The sequence below is a fragment of the Osmerus eperlanus genome, chromosome 2 (assembly GCF_963692335.1).
Source record: "Osmerus eperlanus chromosome 2, fOsmEpe2.1, whole genome shotgun sequence".
Classification (NCBI taxonomy): domain Eukaryota; kingdom Metazoa; phylum Chordata; class Actinopteri; order Osmeriformes; family Osmeridae; genus Osmerus; species Osmerus eperlanus.
The window spans coordinates 8,546,159-8,568,875 of NC_085019.1; the positions used below are offsets into that span (position 1 = coordinate 8,546,159).

At 44.8% G+C, this 22,717-nt stretch overlaps 5 protein-coding genes across 6 annotated transcripts; 3 read left to right on the forward strand and 2 right to left on the reverse strand.

The window, feature by feature from the left end:
• Positions 1-57: 57 nt before the first annotated feature.
• Positions 58-3,227, reverse strand: clpp (caseinolytic mitochondrial matrix peptidase proteolytic subunit). The gene is made up of 7 exons (XM_062451201.1): positions 3,118-3,227; positions 2,475-2,576; positions 2,319-2,390; positions 1,962-2,058; positions 1,544-1,731; positions 1,251-1,356; positions 58-803 (listed from the first exon to the last, which is right to left on the reverse strand). Exons 1-7 carry the CDS (start codon positions 3,127-3,129, stop codon positions 577-579), a joined length of 804 nt encoding a protein of 267 aa, XP_062307185.1. The 5' UTR covers positions 3,130-3,227; the 3' UTR covers positions 58-576.
• Positions 3,228-3,755: 528 nt separating this feature from the next.
• Positions 3,756-6,221, forward strand: si:dkey-204f11.64 (uncharacterized protein LOC100537752 homolog). The gene is made up of 3 exons (XM_062451213.1): positions 3,756-3,945; positions 4,912-5,038; positions 5,190-6,221. Exons 1-2 carry the CDS (start codon positions 3,853-3,855, stop codon positions 5,035-5,037), a joined length of 219 nt encoding a protein of 72 aa, XP_062307197.1. The 5' UTR covers positions 3,756-3,852; the 3' UTR covers position 5,038; positions 5,190-6,221.
• A 262-nt stretch (positions 6,222-6,483) lies between these two features.
• Positions 6,484-16,463, forward strand: carm1 (coactivator-associated arginine methyltransferase 1). Of its 2 annotated transcripts, XM_062451082.1 has the most exons (16): positions 6,484-6,694; positions 9,052-9,177; positions 9,500-9,606; positions 9,899-10,003; positions 10,337-10,447; positions 10,649-10,826; positions 10,942-11,032; positions 11,214-11,295; positions 12,190-12,275; positions 12,431-12,520; positions 12,644-12,781; positions 12,979-13,068; positions 13,224-13,336; positions 13,757-13,837; positions 14,018-14,086; positions 14,429-16,463. In XM_062451082.1, the coding sequence occupies exons 1-16, from the start codon at positions 6,553-6,555 to the stop codon at positions 14,566-14,568; spliced, it is 1,749 nt and encodes a 582-aa protein (XP_062307066.1). In that variant the 5' UTR covers positions 6,484-6,552; the 3' UTR covers positions 14,569-16,463. The 2 variants fall into 2 exon arrangements, with proteins under 2 accessions (XP_062307066.1, XP_062307074.1); XM_062451090.1 differs by lacking the exon at positions 14,018-14,086.
• Positions 16,464-17,235: 772 nt separating this feature from the next.
• Positions 17,236-20,448, reverse strand: yipf2 (Yip1 domain family, member 2). Its single transcript, XM_062451174.1, has 9 exons — positions 20,292-20,448; positions 19,770-19,835; positions 19,391-19,536; positions 19,158-19,238; positions 18,972-19,059; positions 18,742-18,858; positions 18,385-18,551; positions 18,060-18,242; positions 17,236-17,951 (listed from the first exon to the last, which is right to left on the reverse strand). The coding sequence occupies exons 2-9, from the start codon at positions 19,798-19,800 to the stop codon at positions 17,859-17,861; spliced, it is 906 nt and encodes a 301-aa protein (XP_062307158.1). The 5' UTR covers positions 19,801-19,835; positions 20,292-20,448; the 3' UTR covers positions 17,236-17,858.
• A 325-nt stretch (positions 20,449-20,773) lies between these two features.
• timm29 (translocase of inner mitochondrial membrane 29) lies at positions 20,774-22,451 on the forward strand. The gene is made up of 2 exons (XM_062451031.1): positions 20,774-20,927; positions 21,399-22,451. Exons 1-2 carry the CDS (start codon positions 20,825-20,827, stop codon positions 22,094-22,096), a joined length of 801 nt encoding a protein of 266 aa, XP_062307015.1. The 5' UTR covers positions 20,774-20,824; the 3' UTR covers positions 22,097-22,451.
• The last annotated feature ends 266 nt before the right edge of the window (positions 22,452-22,717 follow it).

The window sequence follows — 22,717 nt, forward strand, 5'->3', positions numbered from 1 at the left end:
TAGGTTGTCATGTTGGTTCCTGCAAGGTTGGTTCCTGCAAGCAGGTCAGTTCCATAATCATGATCAGGTTGGGCCTCAAAAACAGATTTATTCCAATTTGAAATGGTACACAACTGATGACTGTGTGATTTTATGCATTGTAGATAGTTATTTTATAGTCTAGTGTAAAAGTATAGTGTATATCTCTTAATCCAGATGAACAGTTCATATCAAATTCTTAAAAATGTTAATATTCAAATGTTGCTGTTGCTGCCTCCCATCACAAGGCCTTTCCAGGACAGATATATAGAACAAAACATAAATGGTGCATCTCGATAATCTAGTAGCTTCCTCATTGTGCATCAGGGTTATGTTCAGTAGGGCAAGACTTTGCGAAACAATCTGCATCTCTGCTATTTTAAATTTCCAGACATTTGTTGCTTCATGCCTACATAATGACATCCCAAACTGTGTCTTCACTTGTTTTTAAAGTTTTAAGTTAATGCAGACACTTTTTTTCTCCTATGGACAAGAAGAAGCCAGTTTCGACTATCAACATGCACCCAGCGACTCCTGTCTGACTGGAGTTGTCTCAGTTCAGGGTTCAGGTTTGTAGGAGGAGGGGGGGTTGGTCCCAGAGGGTGCCTGCTCAGGAGTGGGGGGTTCAGTTGCAGGGGAGGGACTGGAAGCAGTGGAGAGCTCCTTCTGAACCAGTTCAGGCTCATCCTGCCCTGCCTGGGGGGGGTGTACCAGCACCCGGTCTATGATACCGAAGTCCTGGGCTTCCATCGGGCTCATGTAGCGGTCTCTCTCCATAACACCCTCTGGGAGTCAAAGACAGAAAGGAAGGCAAGATTTTGGGATAGCATTTATGATCCGAATGGCTGCGGTATGAGACATGTTTTTTTCCCCCTTAACAAACAATAAAGTATACAAGAAGAGATGGCACTATGCAACACAATCATTTAAAACAAGTTTATACAAATCTACGGATTCAATTTCTAATCAAGCAGACTCTGCCATGCATTAACCAAATTAATTGCTCTTTCAATTGGCTAGTATCACTACAGCATAGTATAGCGGGGACAAGGAAACATGGGTGTCAGTAGGTCTGGGAGGCCCTTAGTTCATGGACAAAGGTTGACAAATGCAGAGAATCAATGATAACCATCAAAAACTAGGCATTGAATTGGCTCTAGTGCTTTCTGTACTGCTGTAAGCCTTAGAAGGTTTTGTAAGATGACAGCATTCATGCTGAACACCTAACTCACCTATTAATTTCAAATCTTGGCCAGTGTGTTTGGCATAGATAATGTTGATCTGTTTCTTCAGCTTGAGGATCTCTTCAGCCTGAATGGCGATGTCTGTGGCCTGACCCTGAACACACACAAACCAAAACCGCATGTCACAGGCAGCATCGTAAGTCTAAATAAGGTATGTTGATTTAGCATTCACTCTGTTTTTTGTTTTGTTTTTTTTGGCAACCATAACCTGCAATACAAAATGAACCCCCATTCACTCAACCCCTTGCAACTTGCCCTCCCCCAAGTCCATTGGCACTCACCCTGGCACCTCCAGAAGGCTGATGCACCATAATACGAGCATTGGGCAGGGAGTGTCTCATGCCAGCAGTGCCTGCAGCCAGAAGAAGGCTGCCCATGCTGGCCGCCTGGCCCACACACCAGGTAGAGATGGGGTTGAGGATGTACTGCATGGTGTCATAGATGGCCAAGCCTGAAGTCACCACACCACCTTGGGGAGAAAAGGCATGGGTAAGAGGATCATTAAAATGAATGGGAACGGTCAGGTTTTTCATCCCAAAAATCTTTTATGCGGTACTCGGCTTCAGAGAATTTCCCTGAGGTTAGACAGGTCTCTAGTGTTAGCCTTCATATATTCTAGGAATTTGTCACATTTTCCCTCGTAGAACTCTGCCTGTCTTTCTTTCTTTCTGTCTTTCTATCCCCACACCTCTTTCTCACCAGGGCTGTTGATGTACATGTGGATAGGTTTGTTGTTGCTCTCTGACTGCAGAAAAAGGAGCTGAGCAATTACCAGACTTGCCACGGAATCGTCAATCTGAAGAAGGGAGGGAGTGGGAGGGCGGGAGAGACAGAAGAGAGGAGAAAAAGACAGTACAATAAAAAATATATTTAAAAATACACACAAACTGTGCCAAAATTAAAGTGTATATGATAACATGAATTAACATTTCAGATCAGATGTCTGGTTAGCCATGCTAGCCTTAAACAGGCAAACTCTCAGGCCATGCATAGGGATGTGACGGGTTATCGTGTTGATGCCACAATAATACTTCACAGTTACACAGCAAAACTTACCGGACCCATTACACAGATTATTCTCTCCCTAAGGAGGCGGGAGTAAATGTCGTATGCTCGCTCTCCTCTTCCCTGCAAAATGAACAGAAGGGGTGAGACATTTAAAAAGTCTAATGCTGTGTCTTGTATGGAACTCTGGGGAGGTAGCATCCTTACAGTCTGTTCCACTACTATTGGTATGAGGGGGCTCCTCCATGGTGAACTGTGATGGATGGATCTGCTGCCTTTTAACACCGACACCCCACACTGCAAGACCCTCTGACAAACAGATGGATGGAAACGAAGGGCAAGAATGAGAGAGGGAAGGATCCACTTGCAGGACAATACATTTCAAACCGTTTTTTGTCTTTTTTGCATTCACCTATTTAATTAATTCAGTCGATACCAAATAATTAAACTATGCTCGTCACGGGTCCCAACATGTAAGCTTTATGAGTTATTTAATAAGATAATCTGCTCTTTAAAATGGAGGTGTAGAGTTATCAGCAAATAATGTTAGCTATATCACATATAAAACATCCCAAGCAGGCAATATGCTGACCACTGATGGATGACATTAACTCCATTTTGTTTGACGTTTTTGTTGTGGATCAGCTAAGCAGCAAACACAAGTTAGCAGATACAAGCTTTGGTAGCTAGTGTGACTGAGTTACACAAGTACATCTCATCATCGTTCATGATTAACTAGTAATTGACGTTAAAATCAACACTTGCGAAAGAGAGCATTGCATCGTAAACCACCGCCCCTTTCATTTAAATCGCTGAAGCATTTCCAAAATGTGTTTATACTGTTTCTTACTCGTATAAGCATAGTCAAATCATGTAACGTGCAATCCCCTCTGTATGACCCCGATACTACCGGAAGCAGATTTTTGAACTTTGAACTGTTGTTGAAGTCGCTTTGTGGGAATCGTCTGTCACGTGACAATTACATTGAGACTTGGGCCCTACTCATGCAAGTAAAAATGTAACAAAAACAAAAACGATTTTCAGTTGCAATGACCAAAAATGTTGATTGAACAACCAAAAAATTCTGACGAACAAATGACAATGTATTTACTTACCGAATTGCACTGCTGTTTTTGTTGAATTAATAAAAAGCTACCTACGCCTACCATAAACAATATGAAGTCAAATAAATTCAAAAGCAAGAAGGGTCTCTGTTAAGGAAATTCGGCGTAATAGCGGGTCTACATATGTAACCTGACTGGAATGGAATGATCATCCGAAAAATATATACATACACTAGATATGTCTTCTCCCTAACCCATTTTCTCAGTTAGGTCGAAATATAGCCTACATAATAATTCCTTTGTAGCATAAGGATGCCTGATGGACAATAGACAGCATTTGATTTGTTAGTTATTTTAATTATTTAACTGATCGTTTCAGTGATGGAAGGTTTCACGGAAAACTGGTCAGGAGAGGGATAATCTCCAAAAGGGGGAGCACTTGAGGCAAACTGGTCCCTAGAGTTTTTCGCTTCTGTCTTCGAAGTTGTAAACCACTTTCACTTGGTCGATGAGTTGCAGACATGTCGAATAACAGCGCAAATAGTAGCAATTTAGTAATCGCTCAGAAGACCGTCAAACAATTGCGTCTAGAGGCCAGTGTTCGTCGAATCAAGGTAAAATTCCAGCTGCTATTCGTCTGATAAACTTTTGGGTGTGACAGTTCAAGAGTGACTCACTCCTCATAAGCAAAGTATAGCCTGTCTGGAAAATGTGTTTTGAAAAAGAGTTGTCATGAACTGTAGGCAAAAATAATAATATCTTCTTGTTTTGAAGCTAACTGCCTGCAGTAGACAAGGAGTAATATTACCTTAACAATGGTGTCATAAAAAGTTCAATTAAAATGGTATTTTTAACCTTTGTGATAATGTGACCGTTTTTATAATGAATTGATGAATTTATGGTTCTAAAAATAATATTAAAGAATGTGAGATTATTTCGCTAGGCTCTGTAATGTAATGAAAGCAAACAGCTGGTTGTTTCCGTGCTAGTGCTGCACAGTGGTGGGCTTTGTTGATTGTGGGCGTGTGACAGTGAACCGATTGTTAGCCCTGCTAGATTAGCCTCTGTCGTATACAAGGCCGCTGTGAATAAAAGGGCAAATTAGATCATGTATGTAAGTCATGAAGAATAGTGTAATAACTTGGGTCCGTATCCGTATGAGCTCGCAGGGTCCACAATGATTTACCTATGCATGTCGTTGAACACTTTTGATGGGACCAAAGGAGGCAAAAATGAAATATTAGAATTATATGAATATATATTTAGGCAAAATCAGTTTGAGGATTTCCATTGTTAAAGATTATCCACCTTACACAGTATGTTTTAAATACAATGCCTGTTCTTTATTTAACAGGACACACCCATGTCAGAATAAAACAATTCATAAAAATACAGAAATAATAATCATAATATATTATTAACAGTTGCGCAGTTTATGATTATGTTCTGACCTCTCTTGACCGCTCTGGATAAGAGCGTCTGCTAAATGACTAAATGTGAAAAGGTTTTCTTCTCTGTGGACAAGGGTGTCCCAGTAAACACATCAAAGGGGAATGTTTAATCTGTTTTATCTTCCAAAGGTATCCCAAGCAGCAGCCGACCTGAAAACATTCTGTCTGCAGAACGCCCACAAAGACCCTCTCCTTATGGGGGTTCCTTCCAGCGACAACCCCTTCAGACCTCCCAAATCCTGCGCCCTCTTCTGAGGTAATAGATAATAACCAGGAGGCTGTTATCTCTCTTTTAGAAAAAAAAGTCAATCACATCAAATAATAAAGTGAATTCTTTAGAAATGTAATTGTGTCCAATCCATATTCCATTGTATGCCGTTAACAAGGATCCATTCTGTCTTCTATAGGGAATGCTGCTGGTCATAGAGAAGCTCACCCTCACACTTCCAAACATTCCCCAAGACACTCTGGCTTCAGCTTCTCTCTGTGCCCCTCTTTACACTACCTTACCATGTCCAGACACTGAAGGTCACAAGGCTAGAACAACACAGTCAGCTGTGACACACTACACCCTGTCATATCAAGTAATTGTAGGCTGACCTGAACTTGGTTAACAATACTTTTCCCCAAAAACTCCAGATCATGGTAATGCCGTGAATGAGTCAATTGTATTACATATACGTTTTGGGATGGAGCAATGACCTTTGCATTTACTGTGCAATAAGATAATTTAAAACAAGCAACAGGGCTCAATCTCAGGTTAGTTTCCACATTGGTTTGATGTTGCTCACTGTAAGAGATAAGATATGAAGGAATATGATATGATTATATTTATTGTTTGAACACATGTGCCATTGTTGTTTAAGGTCACTGAGAAGATGAATCAATGGCTGCAGTCTGTGTTACTCAGTTGGTGCATCTAGTATGAATTGTGATATGTATTATGATACATAAGTCCATGATGTCTCTCGTCCTTCCACGCCCTTGCTGTTAAACTTTGGTGCAATTCAATGTTGTGTCAAACAGTTATAACTTTTTTTTTTTCAATATTACTCTGAAGTGTTTTAAAGTATTTTTTCATGATCATCACTGACATGTTTGAAAGAAAGGCCCTTTGAAAGAAAAGTTATAATCTCACAATTTAATGCTTTCAGTATTTTTAATAGTTGTAGGTGGTAGTTTTACAACAAAATACTGCATAAACATAAGCTTTTTTATTTTATTTTATCTGCCCACTATTTATATGGTACTACAGATTAATTGAAGTACTTCCAGAAAGCCAGAAAAGAAGGCATGTTAAAGACGTATTTTTGAAAAGAATTATTATCAGTTTATTGTTTAAAATGGTGAACAATCGGGTTATTGGATGCCAAATTCATGGGTTTACAATTATTGTTTCAATATTTAGTTGAATAATTGATTAAATGTATTTGACCATACCATACCTTCTTTCATCATTGTCTCCTGTGTAGACTTGGTTTTCCATGTATTCTGCTGACGCCTTCTAGCAATTTTGGGGGGAATTCTAATTATAACTGATAAATTGGCAATCACTGGTATAGTTTATGTAAATTTGCTTGTGTGTTAATATAGACATATATATTATTATTCTTTGTGCATGGCGCCAACTCCACTAATACTGATAATATACTTCGGCCAGAAGGTGGCGGTAAAGACGCATGTTATTTTTCCTTGTGATGTGAGTCTAGCGGAGAATAGAGTGTTTGGATGTGAGCGCGACTGTGAGCTGTCTCTTCCCCCAGATCGAAGATGGCGGTGTCGGTGTTCCCCGGCGTGCGACTCCTCTCAATCGGAGACGCGAACGGAGACATTCAGCGTCACTCCGAGCAACAGCCTCTACGACTGGAAGTAAAAACCACACAAGACGCTGCCTTGATCAATTTGTCCAACGGTGAGTGTATCTGTGAGATGGCTCATCCCCGGCTCGGCCTGTGCTTCCTGGCTAGTGCTAGCTAACGTTCGCTAATTTCGGAGAAGCTAGCTAGGCTAACGTTGTGCTACCTGACTGGTCTAGCACACCTAGCCAGCCTTTTACTTTGTATATGAAGTATGGCATGTTTATTATATGTTCTACGGTAGAATGGTACCCTGCTTGAGAATTTAAGACATATAATGTCAAACAAAGAAGCAAGTGTACTGTTTGGCCAGTGTCTGTCGTTAGCTTACGTTAGCTGCTGACCACGTTGCTTTCCCTGTTTGTCTTGACTTGAGAAAGCCCAATACACTAGTCTTTAAATTTAGCATCAGCCAGAGATAGCACGTTTAGTGGTTCGCTATCGAACTAGTGTAATGTACCTACGGTTAATTAAGGGTGTCATCCTGCCACTCTAAATTTAAATAATTGTTGTCATAATCTCGCTAGCTATGTTGAGGCTCGCTACATTGTTTCAATCTCAAGTATATATAGCTAGCTAGGTACAGTAGTAGAATGCATAGCAAACCTACCAGCTACCTACGCATGTATTTGCCCTTCATGCACGACTACCATTAATTGCGTCACTTTAAAATATGCAGTCGATTTGGCTACACTATTTACAAAAGACCACAGAAATCGGATCTAGCTAACTAAAGTAGTCCATCATACGTTTTGTTTTGGAGTGAACGGCTTTGCAATCGGATGGTTGTTAATTAGCTGGCTAGCTAGCTGCCTGCACTGTACACCGTCGCTGAGCGAACCTAGATAGATGGCTAGCGCGTGCACTTTTATGAGCTTGCCGATATTCAGCTAAATTGAATATGTTTGAAAACTATTGAAGAAATAAGATATGATGGAATAAGTGTTTTTTTCTGATAGCCACATCAGGCCTGTATTAGTTATGCATTCATCTTTGTTCTCCCACGAACAATAGCCAGTTCCCCGCCTCCCTGTCTTGTGTGCTGGTGGCCCTCGCGCTCGTTCAGCTTTGTTGTGCTGTGCCATAGATTTGCATGACTGGATAAACATGGAACTATCATCTTCATTTTGCGTATATTGCAATTTTCCTCAATTACAGTTAGACATTTATCTGATGCGGTATTTCTAGAAATTACTAACTCGGACAACTTCAGCTAGAATTTAAGGGGGTTGCCAGGCCCAGAAACGTAATATTCCAGTTTCGTGTGATGATGCTGGGTTAAACGTTTCAATACTACATGACAACGGAATGGCCAGCTATGTTGAATAGTGCCAACGGACACAATTTGTTCCACCCTCTTGAAATAGCATCTCATTAACCTCCACAATAATATGCAGCACAGTCATTATAGACTGGCTGTTGACAAAACTATCAGGCCCACTGATATTACCCTTGTGGTGCTGCACAGCTTTTCTGAATGCTTTTAAGAACACACCGTCCATCTCGCAAATTGCATAGTCAAGTCTAGGGCAGGTGGAGTTTTCAGTCAGTGAGGGGTAATGATTGGTAATATGTTAACACATGGACACTCAGCACAAGTTCTGAGCTGTCCCTCATACACACAGTTTTCCTCTCTCTCTCTCACACACACACACACACCATGTAAAGACACTCAAGTGCACACAGTCATTTGTCCTATATTTGCCGTCTGAAGATAGTTTGAGATTGTAGTTGTTGGCGGTGTGACATCAACATGCTTCAGGCTAATCTAAGAATTGCTCTTAATCCCAGATGATGGATTAGCTAAAATGAGATTATAGGAAACACCCAGGACTGACATCGAGCTTCCCATCAAAGTAAATAAAGTGCAGACAAACAAAGGTCACTGAGCTAATAAATGTGTATGACACTCCCCCTGCAAGCACACAGTGAGGTCATTGATTTGATGAGACACTCAAAAGTCGGAAAGGTGACTTTCCGGTTTACCTTCCTGAACCTCATACTCTGTTCTCCCTCATCAGTCCTTTTGGATGTTAGCATGGGCAGATAGAATCTGACCGTGCTCCATGATGGGATGGGTGGATGTGCTTGCTGTTGCTTCTGCACTCACAAATACTAGTTGCCTTTAAAGGCGCCCTCCAAAATGGTCATGCAGCTTGTCTGAAATGAGGAAAGAGCTGAATGCAAATGATCATGGAAAGGAACAAACCAGGCTTACTGCTTATGTCAATTTTCCGAGGTCAGGGTTTACATTACTGAAGCAGTCTAAGGCAAATGGTACATCATTCGTTCTTAAAACATATTATATTTTAATGTTCATGTTGTTGGGATTGATAGCAAATCGATTGAACTGTGGTACTATTGGTGTCATGTTTTCATCTCCCCCACCCCCCCCCACCCCACACACACACAGCGGAGGAGACATGTGTGTTCAAGTGCTCGGTCTCCAGGGAGACGGAGTGCAGTCGCGTGGGAAAGCAGTCGTTCATAGTCACCCTGGGCTGCAACAGCGTCCTGCTCCAGTTCTCCTCACCCGCAGGTATCCGCCGGCAACGGTCTACCCTCACACACCATCACCCGGACACAACTGTCCATAGCCTGACTTAGCTGGGGCCTGTACTATAGTGCTGAATATGATCTGTGCCTTTGTACCTAATGCACCACCCACAGGTCATTACCACTTATTCTTTCAAATTCTATGCATATGGAAAGTTTTTTATGAAGTAACTGATCATCTGGAAGGGAAAAACTGAATAGGGGAAATGGCTTTCTTGTACCATTAGTGGGTAAGAGAGCATGTCTGTGGTGTGCAGGCTCTGCGAAGGTCAGTTTCTGATACATGTTGACTGTGTTCTCTTCAGACTTCTCCTCTTTCTATAACCTGCTGAAGAACTGCCGTGGTCACAGTGGTGAGCGGTCTGTCTTCAGCGAGAGGACAGAGGAATCCTCAGCTGTACAGTACTTCCAGGTACACACACACACATGTTACTGTCTCACAAACACCTAAGGTTGGTATTAAGTAAAATATCACTCTACTGGCTGGTACACAAACGTTTAAACGAACCAAATCTAGAATAAATCTCAGGGGGGGAGGGTTCCACGCACACACAAACTCACACAGAATCTATGCCAGGCAAAATAGTTTCATTTTACATCATTGTAAAGTGTTTTCATCTTGCATCTCAGTGACATTGGAAACCATCCTGCTTTAGAGCATGGCATCCCTGTTTTCATGCTTCCTCCTTCTCCTCGTCCCCTAGTTCTATGGCTACCTCTCCCAGCAGCAGAACATGATGCAGGACTACGTTCGGACCGGAACCTACCAGCGGGCCATCCTCCAGAACCACACAGACTTCAAAGACAAGGTATCGAGACGTTTGAGGGTGGTACTGTAGTACTGAGGGTGGTACTGTAGAGCCCAGTTCCATTTGAACTCTTAGAACCGTAACTTTCTATCACAGACAATAGATAGATCCATCACAGATAGATGTGGGTCCGATGACTAATGGAAGGCAATCTAAGGTTCCCGGATTCTTTTGAGTTTGGTCATATCTTTCCTGTCAGCCTTTAATTTTTATGGAAGGGAAACCAACGACATGGAAGCAGCTAGAAGCTGAGATTGTGAATTGGGCGTATATCGCCGTATTGCATCCCCATTCTGTAATCAGTGACTCATTTTTCTCCTTCTCTATCTCTAGGTGGTTTTGGATGTCGGGTGTGGCTCTGGCATTCTGTCCTTCTTTGCGGCCCAGGCTGGGGCCAGGAAGGTGTACGCCGTCGAGGCCAGCACCATGGCCCAGCATGCAGAGGTGAGACACACACAGCCTTCCCCTGACTGCTTCTCCAGGTGCTAGATAACGATAGCAAGTCATCTTCCCAACACGCACACAAATCTCTCCCAGTGAAACTTTGCTACAGGTCGCGCCTCTTTCTCACACACTCTGATGTCACTGTCGCACGCAAACCCACTCCCACTCCCTGCTGAGCTCGCCCTTTGCTTGTGGTCCCAGGTGCTGGTGAACAGTAACCGCCTGGGGGATCGGGTGGTCGTGATCCCAGGGAAGGTGGAGGAGGTGACCCTGCCGGAGCAGGTGGACATCATCATCTCGGAGCCCATGGGCTACATGCTGTTCAACGAGAGGATGCTGGAGAGCTACCTGCACGCCAAGAAGTTCTTAAAGCCCAACGGTGAGAAGGAAAGGGGGGATGGAGGGGAGGCGGCACTGGGAGCGCGCCGAACGGAATCGTCACATCACAAGCGGGGGCCTTGTTGCCGACTGACTTGCTCCCGCGTGTGTCGCAGGTAAAATGTTCCCCACCATCGGAGACGTCCACCTGGCGCCCTTCACAGATGAGCAGCTGTACATGGAGCAGTTCACCAAGGCCAACTTCTGGTGAGGCCTGGAGGAGGGGGGGGGGGGGGGCAGGCAGAATGGGGGATGTTTCTTAAAAAGGAAGTGTTTAAAGGAAGACAAGGTAGCTGAATGTGATGCGTGATGGTGTAAAAAGGGGAGAGCTAAGAAACAACCGGAAATACTCCGATTCGCTGGTTCTGAAGTAAGATGTTTCTCTCAGGTACCAGCCCTCCTTCCATGGTGTGGACCTTTCTGCCCTGCGGGGGGCAGCAGTGGACGAGTATTTCCGCCAGCCTATCGTGGTACATACACCCACCCCCCCCACACACACACAAACACACTCTCTATTTCTCTTTCTCTGAGTGGGGGAGTAATAAGGTTATGTAGTTTAAAGAGCACATGAGGACAAGTCATGTTTATGAAGTGTTGGGTTTCGTTGTGTGCGCGTGCAGTACAAGAGCAACTTGTTTATCAGCTGTAAATAAGCTAGATGCTTGGAAGCTGGTGTGTGTACTCTGCCCTCCATGCCGTACGCCACAGAATCAACACGACCAGAATAGCTCAGAATCCCGTTCCGCCTGTTAGACCCCCCTGACCCCCCAGGTCTGGTCTTACACCGTTCTCCACACACTCCCACACCTACCTCGAAGAGAGAGGATCCAGGTATGAACCCACCCCAGCCGTAGTCCTCTGTGCTGGCCTCTCCCATGCCCGTTCAGGTGTGACTGTGCTGGGAGAGTACATCTTGGGACAGCGGGTCTGGTGCTGCTGGAGCTGTTTTGAGAGGCTCTGCAACAGAAGGCCCCTGCCCAGTCCCCCTGAGCGCAGGCTGCACCCTCTTCCTATTTCCCCCACCCCTCCCACCCATGGGACAGCCTCAGACAGGTGGCCTCGCACGCACGCACCCACCCACCCATTCATGAGAACACACGGAGTAGCCTGTTGTCTGTCAAACTCATATTAGCCGTGTATGGGGTTTGTTTATGCGTCTCATGTCAATATGTGTTTTAGCGAAAGCCAGGGAACTGGCACGGACACCAGGATGCAGTTAGCCAGCAAGGCTCCTAAGAGCAAACGGGTTCGCCTTGTGAATGTCGGAACGATTTAACCACGAGACGGCGAAAGAAGAGGGTTCTATGGTTTGTTTTCACACGAACAAGAAACTTTATTGTCTGTGCGCTTCTTCCCTTTTTCAGGACACGTTTGATATCCGTATTCTGATGGCCAAATCAGTCAAATACACAGTCAACTTCCTGGAGACCAAAGAGGATGATCTGTACAGGTGTGTTTGTTTACTTGGACAATGTTCAATATGATTGTGTGTGTGTGTGTTTCAGACCCACAAGTGGCAGTGTTCCACAGCGCAAAATGTGTATTTCTTTCTCCTGCCTGTCAGCTTTCCTCATCGACTCTGTCGTTCCCCTCTCTCTCTCTCAGGATAGAGATTCCCTTTAAGTTCCACATGATGCACTCGGGACTGGTCCACGGCCTGGCCTTCTGGTTCGACGTTGCGTTCATAGGATCAGTGTAAGCAGTCAAACACCAGCCAATCGCTGACTCGCGCACGTGAGCCCCCTCGGGCGGCCGGTCGCGAGAACAGAAACGCCTAACCCCCCCATGCCCGCCCGTGTCCTCCGTCCCTCCATACAGGATGACGGTGTGGCTGTCCACGGCGCCCACGGAGCCTCTCACACACTGGTACCAGGTGCGCTGCCTGCTCCAGTCGCCCCTCTTCACCAAGGCTGGAGACACGCTGTCCGGCACCGCGCTCCTCATCGCCAACAAGAGGTGAGGGCAAGAGCGGAGGGAGCCGCGGCCATCTTGGTCCGCGTTTCGCCAGGAGTTGTGTTTCGACGTGTCAAAATAAGTGGCTCCGATGCTTATATGTACCCGCCGATCTCTCCAGCCTGCCTTTCTGTGCTTTTCTCTCTGCCCCCCCCCCCCCCCCCCCATATTAAAACCCCACTATCTTCCTTCCTCAACAGACAAAGTTACGACATCAGTATTGTCGCCCAAGTGGACCAGACAGGCTCCAAGTCCAGCAACCTCCTAGATTTGAAGAACCCCTTTTTTAGGTGAGTTGGTAGCTCCCGCCGTGCTGCTGGTTATGCGGACCGGTACTATTGAGGATTAAAAGAAGGAGGAGGGGGCAGAGAGGAGGAGGCTCCCTCTCATTGGCGAGTCTGCTGTATGTATGTATGTATGTGTGTGTATGTGTGTGTTTTTGTAGGTACACAGGCACCACCCCCACCCCCCCTCCTGGGTCGCACTACACCTCCCCCTCTGAGACCATGTGGAACACTGGGGGGGCCTACAGCATGAGCCAGGGCATGGCCGTGTCAGGTAAATACACACACATAGAGAACACAAACGCGCTGTAGAGGCACACTGCATGGGCGCACGCCAGGGTATGAAGGAAGCACCCAGACAGACGCACACAGAGAGAGAAACTGTGTCAGGTTTTGCAGTGTTGAACACACACAGACGCATCCAAATGACAGATGACTGGGGCCACAAACGAGCTCGTTAGCCTCCGCCAGTCTAGCAGTGAATTCTCGTGAACACACGCCATAGATCGACACCGTAGCTAATGGGGGGGGTGCATGCGATGAGGGGACTGCAGGTTTGTGTTGAGAAGGACTTACACTTCTCTTCTTGTGCTTTCCCCTCCACATCTTGTCCCCCGTCCCGCTGTTCTTTGCTTCTATCTTTTTTTGGGGGGGGTCTGGTTTCCTCTCTTTTTCCTCTTCTTCCTCCAAACAGGGATGCCTACAGCCTATGACCTCAGTACAGTCATTGGCGGCGGCGGCTCAACTGTGTCCCACAACAACCTCATCCCCCTGGGTATTTGCACTACTCTACTTCGGTTCCCCCTTTTTGTTGACGATTTTGCTTTAGGTTTTGTGTGTAGCATGTCATTCGAATATCTCGACGTGCCTGTGTATGTGAGTGTGAAAGAGGGCGGGAGACTGGCTTGTGTGTCCTGGTAGTCCCCTGACCCCTGTGTCCTCTCCTCTGCTGTAGTGAACACAGGGATAGTGAATCACACCCACTCCAGGATGGGCTCCATCATGAGCACAGGCATCGTCCAGGGTAACGGCCCCCCTTCTTTACTACACCCGCTCGCACCTCTCTGGCGTTGCCTCGTGTCCTCCCTCCTTGCTGCTTCCTTCCAAATCTGCTTGCTTGCCCTCCCCCCCCGTCCCCCGAGATGTTAGCGTCCAGTAGGTGTGGAGCAGGAAGCAAGGGAAGAGAGGACACAGGGAATGTCTAGGGAAGAGGCTTGGCCCTCTTACGTTGGGATATTTTGTTTAAACGGGACAAATACCTAGTTTTCTCCCACTCAATCTCTCACACACACACACACACAGACACACACACATATACATACTATTGATTGTGTCGGTCTACCTCATGTCCCTCTCTGTTTTGTAGGAGCTACGACTGGCCAATCGGGTCCAAGCGGCAGCAGTACTCACTATCCTGTCACCAACCAGTTCACCATGGGCGGGCCCGCCATCTCCATGGCGTCTCCCATGGCGATACCTAGCAACACCATGCATTACGGGAGTTAAGAAGACTTCTTCAGACCCACCCCGCCCCCCTGCCCTGCATGTCTAGGCCCCCCACCCCTCCCAAGCCCCTAACGACCATAGCCAAAACCAGTATACCAAAACCAGTGCTGCCGAAACCCTTTCAGCACCACCGTTTCCCCTTTCCTGTTCCCCCTTCTCCGCCACTGGTGTCATGCTCTCGTATCCGTCCCTCCAACCGCCACAGACACTCTTTATCCGTTATCCGAGAGCTCGATCCCTCCCTCTGTCGTGCAGTAGCTATCATGCTATGGCCCAGTCCAGACAGCAGGTGGCAGCACTTCCTCGTTTTTAAAAAGGATAGGAACAATCGTAACGGAGAAGGTTTTTGTGAATGGAGATGTGATCTTTGTTTGACTGGACCTTTGTATGCTTCACACACACACACACTCTCTCTCACACACACTCGGAGACTCTTCATTAAAAGAAGAACTCGTTGCACGACTGTACAGCAGCCGGATTGGAAGTTTGACTGCCCCCCCCCCCCCCCCCCCCCACAGCACCTGTCTCCCGCCTCCAACTCCCCTGCCTCATCCCTGGACTGGTCATGACACAACCCCCCCACCCAGAAACCTCCTGTACTGAGCTGCGCTGCGAGGACATAGGGTGTTTATTCACTTGTCCAGTAGAACACTATCAACACCCACAAATGGACCTCGATTTTGTTTTCATATCACAACTTCAAGGCACTTCTCCACCTCCCTGTAGAGAACACTTCTGTCTAGACAGACTCATCCCATTCCGCTCCCCCCCCCCCTTCAGCCAAGTAAGGTTGACCATTGTTGTAGTCTTTTAGAAAGAGGTACCTAGGCTAGATGTCTGTTTTTAGGATCACCCACTAGGACTTGAATCTCAGATGAAAACATCTACAGGACCCTGAAAGTTGTATCCTGACCTCTCCAATTTCACCTTGGGGGCAATTTCCCCCAATTGGCTAAAAGGACATGGCAGCATCCTCCCATCTCTCAAGCCAAACTGGATGGAAATGAAGTGGGAAAGTCTGGTGGCATTGCTGGGGGAGAGAAGACGGTCACACACATACAGGCAGAGGGATGGACAGTAAGGACCAAGGACAATGATGACGGCGTCTGGAGCAAGAGAACTGTGTGGATCAACTGTATCCTAGTTTACATCCTTGCTTCGTTCCCTTCCCCCCCCCCCCCCCCCCCTCTCCGGCTCCTTCCTTCACCATACTGAGACTGTGAGAATGTCACTGAGACACTAAGGTGAGATAGGGGAGTAGTGTCACCCCCCTACACCTCCCCAGCCATCTTTGAGCTCCATCATATCGTTAACCCCCCCCCCCCCCCCCCTGTTACCTCCACTATCAGGCAAGCAGTTGCCCATACTTCGGACAAAGACTTATCGGACATGTATGCATCGCTTCCAGTCTCACCTTTTTCTTTGTTTTTGTTTTTGGGGGGGATTGAGTTAATTTTGAATTCATGGTTTAGCAAGTTTTTAAGGAGAAGACAAAACTGTCTCTTGTTAGTTTGTAGGGTTAACTTTCTTTGTTTATTTTTGGTTTCTTTTTTTTTCTTTTTTCACAAAAAAACTAAAAACAAAAAAAACACAAAAAAAGGAGGAAATTAAATGTTGGTGGAGAAGTTCCCAAAAACCATCCACGACCACATCGTCTTGTAGTATTTTGATTTTTATCGTAATTAGCATTGGGTAGCATGACGTTACCTGAACATGATGTTACCGTGTAGTAGCTAGCCTAGCATTCGCATAACCTTGTCAACAACTTATGCTCCATGTCCTCAAATAGTGGCATTGTTTTGATGGAAAGTGTATGAGAAATACCTTGTTTCTCGTGCTGTTTGTCCCTTGTTCATTGTCTTTTTGTCAGCAATAACACCTTTCTCTCTGCCAGACCCTGTGACTCTTCTGAGACAGATTCTAGAATATAACCATGATTGTGTCTGATAGAGGTAAAATGACTGAGAAAACAAAGGCTTCTGGTTGTCTTCGACCAAAGCGTATGGTGTCAAATTGATTAGTCATGGGAGTAGCCCACACCATTAGACTTTCTTAGTGAGTATAGTTGCGTAGCAAACGGTGCCATAATTCTGCACTCGTGTGGTTGCAAGTGTGAATGTGCACCATTCCCTCATGAATTCACACACCTCTAAAACAAACAGAACAGCACAAACAACCTTAGTCGTGTTTCTCTTTCACGGACATTCTACCTGTGGGAGCGCTGGGCCATAAATCTCAGGGATCATTGCTGAGACTGCTGGAGAAACTAAAATCCCTGACCATAACAACAAACCACTCATTTGAAGATTTTGGGATGGATCCCATTCTTAAATACTATGGACCACTCCTAAATTGACTTGAATATTTGAACCTCAGGATGACAGCATCTGACTTTTTTTCTTTTCTTTTTTACATTGGAAGTAGTATGTACACATGCGTAGAGATGAATTGTTCAAAATTAACCATATATACCCATTTTGCGCTCAGATTTGAGGTTATATGGTTTACAAGCACCTCAGACAGGATTAGATAATCACTCTCAGATATTAAAGTGGTAGGTGAGGTAGATCCCAAATTGTGATTACGTAGTTGAATCTTGTTAATGGAACAAAAGCCATTGTCCTACAGCAGCATATCTTGTTCTACAGACCAGGACGCACAACTACACACTGAGGAGGAATGTTTATTCCCACAAACAAAAACAAAAAGGGAAGAAAAAGGCAACAAAGAATAAATAAATAATTATACTGACAAACTTTTTCCTCTTAATTTACAAGTCACCCACATTAAAGGAAAATAAAACTAAACGGGTAAGTAAATAAGCGATTCAGGTCTCAGGAGTGGTTTGGGTGCCAGAACAACCCCGTACAGTCAGTTACATTAGTTAAACATTCATTTAGCATTTCCCCTTCATCATAATGGTCTAAAATAGCTTCCTCGATCCAGCTACACCAGAGACAAAGATGTGTACACGTGTGAGCACACATGGAGCATTATATGCCTATAAATACGTCTCCGTAGATTAAGAGGATGTCATTTTTTACCAAGAAGAGTATAACTAGAAATGATCATTTATTGCAGAAAACAAGTGCTGAGTAACATACTGGAATAATCTGCATAAATTAGACAATCATCAATTCACCCCAATGTAGAAAGTTTCCCCATAATTTATATACTGTATTTCACTGACCAACTGGTTGGTCAGTGAAATAGTCAGAAGTAATTAAGTACATAGCCTTGCAGTTTATTTATTCATTTAATCCTTCCATCTTTTCCCCAGTTCCTCTTGGTCAGTGGCTGGTGCTGGTAATTGGTGCTGTGCTGTTTGGCAACAGCGTAGGAACAGTTAGGATTGTGTGAACCTCCGTTTGGAAAAAGTACATCTGGGGGGAAAGAGAAACAATTGTTTAAAGACAAAAGGCATTCAAGTCCACCTGTATAACACCATTTTCTGAGCAACTGAGCTTGCATAGCGTGTAATTATCTCTAACCTTGCAGCCAATAGCCAGTAAAGCATGTAGAACAACTATGGTGGCCACAGTGGAAAATGCTGCTGCCTTGGTGTCGTCCCGGACAACGGGCCAGAAAGTGAGGACCAGCACTGAGCCAGAGATCACCATGGCAACCAGGATCAATAGCCAGCGAAGCCAATCATATGGTATGATCCATAACACCTGAAACAGAGAAAGGCTTGTTTATTGCACAGTTCTTAACGCCAACAGAGCAACACAAGGCAAGCAAAAGTGCATTTAAGTGAATATTAAGACAATAACATCCAGTAAGTGTGTATGATCAAAATGCATCCTAGCAACACACCGAGGTAGGGATGTAGATGAAGAGAGAGTATCCGTAGACGCACACGGTCTCTAGAAAAGAGTATCCACCAATCTGCCTTTCTGTTCCCTGCCGCCAGGTTAGGAACCCCCATACACCCAGCGGCACCAGCCAAGCATACAAGAAGATCATGACAGCAGCTATCGTCACTGTGGGGGAGACAAGTGCACAATAACACAAACTGCACTGGAGCAGGCCAAACTTGCTCAAGAAATCTTAACCCGCCATTAGAAAAATACTATCAAGTAGAACTATTTGAGGTGTAAGTCTTTGTATGTGTGAAGTGGTTGATGTTTCCCCCGCCCCCCCCCCCCCCCCCTGTCCACGGTGTTGTCTTACCTCTGTGGAACTGGGGTCTGTAATGATACTGGGGGTCTCCCATCTTGCTGAGGAAGGTGGACAGGTTCCCACTGATGGCTACTGAGAACACCAGAGTCACACAGATCCAGAAGGGACCTGCTCACACCAAGAGAGGGCAGAGCATTCTTTATTCTAGGGTTGAAGTGGGCAAACCTGAACCTTGTTTTGATGTTGTCTAGGGCGTTATGACAGTGATGGTGTTTCCCTACCGTATAGATCTGGATTTGTCCGGAGATGGTGTTTAATGAAGTTCCTCCCTGGAATTGGCATAACTGACCCCTTGACTCGGTCTAACACCTGCATTATATGACAACAATAAAGTCAAGGAATGGTAGAAATTCACAGCAATGGAGGATATTATAAGCCCTTCTGTATGTCTTTAATGCATTCTGTACCTGCATTGTGTCCACATCGAAGAACGACTGATAGTACTCAAAAGTCCAGAAGCCACTGGTCTCTTTTGATCCTCCCAGGAGCTATAGCATATTTAATATTTGAATGAACAGGGTTGTTTTAAAGCAAGTTGTCACTTGTTTAAATAAACAAATGACAACTTAAAAGCGTTAACTGCTTGAGGATGTGATTCATAAGAAAACAGTTTTAGAGACATAGCCTAATATTTGCTGACCTCTGAACTTTCTTCTTGGCCTCCCTCATCATCTGACAGGTCCAGTTTGATATCTCCTCCGGATGGGGCTTTGCTGGGACCATCTGACACACTAAGGGTGGAGGCCCCTGGGTCTGCAGACAGCAGGTCTGCGGCCTCATCAAACTCTGTCACCAAATTTGAGGGTCAACAGCAGAGATGAGACAAAATTAGGAAGGGATGAGGATAAAACAGAAGGAACAGGCAAATAATACCAGTGATAAATAAATGGGGTAGTAAACATTAGATTGCACTTCAGGAAACTTTAGAAATTAGTTAAAAGAGGCGAGTAGTAAGGGTAGAGGCCCCACATTAAAGCAGGGTGCAGGATGTGAAAAGGGATGACAGATTTAACGCTCACCTTGGAATTTCAGATCATCTGGAGTTGCCATGGCAGCTCTGGAAACCTGACAACCTCATGCACAGCCTGTCAAATAAGTGAAATGTGTTATCCTACCTATGTGGTACAGGTGAGGAACTTCTAGACAGTGAGGAACGTGATTATCTAGGCAAAAAGCCAAACATATGGCAGCAGTTCAGCAAGCTAAATGTCTCACACACAACACGCACATGCGTGTTGCAAGTTCCTATAACAATAGAGAACACCAGAACATATTTATTTAAAATGTGTATGCTTTATTTTCTATTGAATTCGACCTAGCTAGTATTGAATGTGGTACTTCACTCAGTACTCATTGCAGTCTCCTGTCACACAGGCCATCGTGTTTTTTGGCCAGAGGCTTAACCGGCTGTCTTGACTGATGATGCAGTTCCCTGTCTCCGCTAGCCAACAAGGTTTAAGCCAGCTAGGTATAACAACTGCACAGTGTGATGACTGTAATTAGCAAGACAGACATATTCAAGCCTGAGTATCTTAACTTACCGGTGAATCACAGGATACACAGCACTTGTCGAGAGAAGTCAAGTTTACGGCAATATATTCAAAAATTATGAGTCCATTTCAGCAAGAACGCACTCGTGTTACACGTCACATATGTACAACGGTTGTTTTGTGTAGCAAAACTCGGATAATGATCACATGATCGTTGTTTACCCCGGAAGAAATCTTTTCCGTGACACATGATAGGATGACTTGAACATGATAGGATGACTTGAACATGGTAACAGACACAAAGTCGTTAGTTATTTATGACATTTAACGAATATATATATAAATAGAAATGTATTACTAACTGTTACTAACAATTTGGTTACTACCAAAACCATTTCCGGTTTTGTGAATTTGCTTTCAAAATAAAAGCATAGTACATAACGTGACTAAACGCGGTGCCCATAACCACCCGGATATGGAACTGATTCACCCGGATCGACTTTTATTTTGAAGATATTGGAAAAATCTACCCGGATTTCTTTGACAGTCTTTATTGAGGCTGCTATTGCATCTGTTCAACGAACATGGCCGCCTCGTGGGTGGTTAGAAGATTGTGCTCTACTGTAGCAGAAGTAGCAGCGCCAGCCAAAACCACCAGATGGGAAAGGTTAAAAAGCAGTAAAGCGGGTGAGATGTCTTTTCTTTTGGTTGTGTATATATTGCTAACAGTTTGTTCCCCGGTCGCACGATAGCTAGCCTAGTGTCTTATCCACCTTTATAAAATGCCAGCCAGCTAGCAATGCCATTGACAAAGTCATTTCCAGATGACGTTACGTTAAAGATCTGTTGACTTCTCAGATGTGTTCATCTAATGTTAGTAAGGAGGAGATGTATGTCCGCTTCCCTATTTTCTGCAACTCTTTGACAGCTATGGACATGTGACCAATTGATCCAAAGTCAAAGAGGTTGTGTGACCTGTCCAAGGATGGTTTGGAGTTATTTAATGGTTTACAGTCCTGCTGTGTTCAGGTACAATGTTCCTCTTAAGAAGTAAAAGGTGAGTAGGGGTCATAGACAGTTCTTGTTACACCTATGTGTAATACATAGGTGTAACAAGCTATACGTATTATACAGTATAATATTCTCTTTGTCTCTCAGCTATGTGGTGCCGCGGCCTTTTGACTGACTACAAGGAGGCATGTCGCGAGGCAGTGGTTGGTGCTTGGGAGAGACCAATCAAAGCTTCTGTATACATGGGCCTCATCGGAGGCACCTGTGCCTGCATCTATACCAACCCTGACGACACTTCCTTCAAGACCAGCCTCTTGGACCGGTCCAATCAGCTGGGCCTCCTGTCTCCATGGATACGAAGCGGCACCTCTGACGGCCATGTCCAGAATCTGGTGAAGCTTTGTAACGAGGGTCGTCTGCGTCACCTTAGCCTAGGTGTCGCTTCGCTTACCTACTGTGCTGATTACGACCCGGACTCAAGCCTCTATGAGGCCCAGTGTTCGAACCTCTCTGTTCCCTGGAGAGAGCTGCCTCAGCGGATACTGGATGTGGGCTTTGCTGGGTATTGGTGGATCCTGGACACTAAGATGAAGGACTATGATGTGAACGAAGAGGAGTTCAAGCACCTCCCTGTTGCCATGGCCTCCACAGCGCCCCCTGGTGTGCAGGAAGTGGAAAGGAATGAGAGTCTGCACAAGGAATCATGGCTGCCTCTAAAAATAGAGGAGGAAGAAGAAAAGGACAAAATGTCTCCAGCAACAGGAAATGAGGAGGCAAAAGAAGAGAGTCTGGGAGAGGTAGAGCAGACTCTGTCAGAAACACAGCATACTCAAGCTCAGGCCTGAGTCTTATGAACTATGAATATTGATGGTAGATATTGGTGGTTACCTGGTCAAGATGATGATAGAAGGACAATGGCATGTTAGAAAGATAATTATTTATGGACATGTTTATCTGAATGTTGATGGTTTGCGAAAAGTGGTTGGTGAGAAATGTATGAAAGGAAATGTTTGGCTGATATTAAAATTCTGTGCACTTGTGTTTACAAATGGTAAAGAGAAATAATTTGAACTTGGTGTCTAGTCTGTTGAACTTCACAACATTGGAAAATCTGTAGTGATTTATCATGAATAAGGAAATTATTGTGTACCAAAATGTATTTGTGGTGGACAAATTAAAACAATCTTATATTTAAAGTGATAGTGTTAATATTTTGAGGTTATTTGACCTGAAAATTAGGTGATGCCTTGGTTCCTCAAAATTCACAAACACGGAACGACTCTAGATCCCAGAACTAGATCCCAGCATTTCTATAGGAATCCATGTACGTAGACTGTCTACTGTGATGATGGTGTAAATTTTGTGGCGACCAGGCAGTGTCTATGCCCTCCATTCCTCATTGACTGTTGTGACAGCCATGAGAGAATCAATGCTTTTTTTGTCTGATTTCTCCAGTTGGCTGTGTG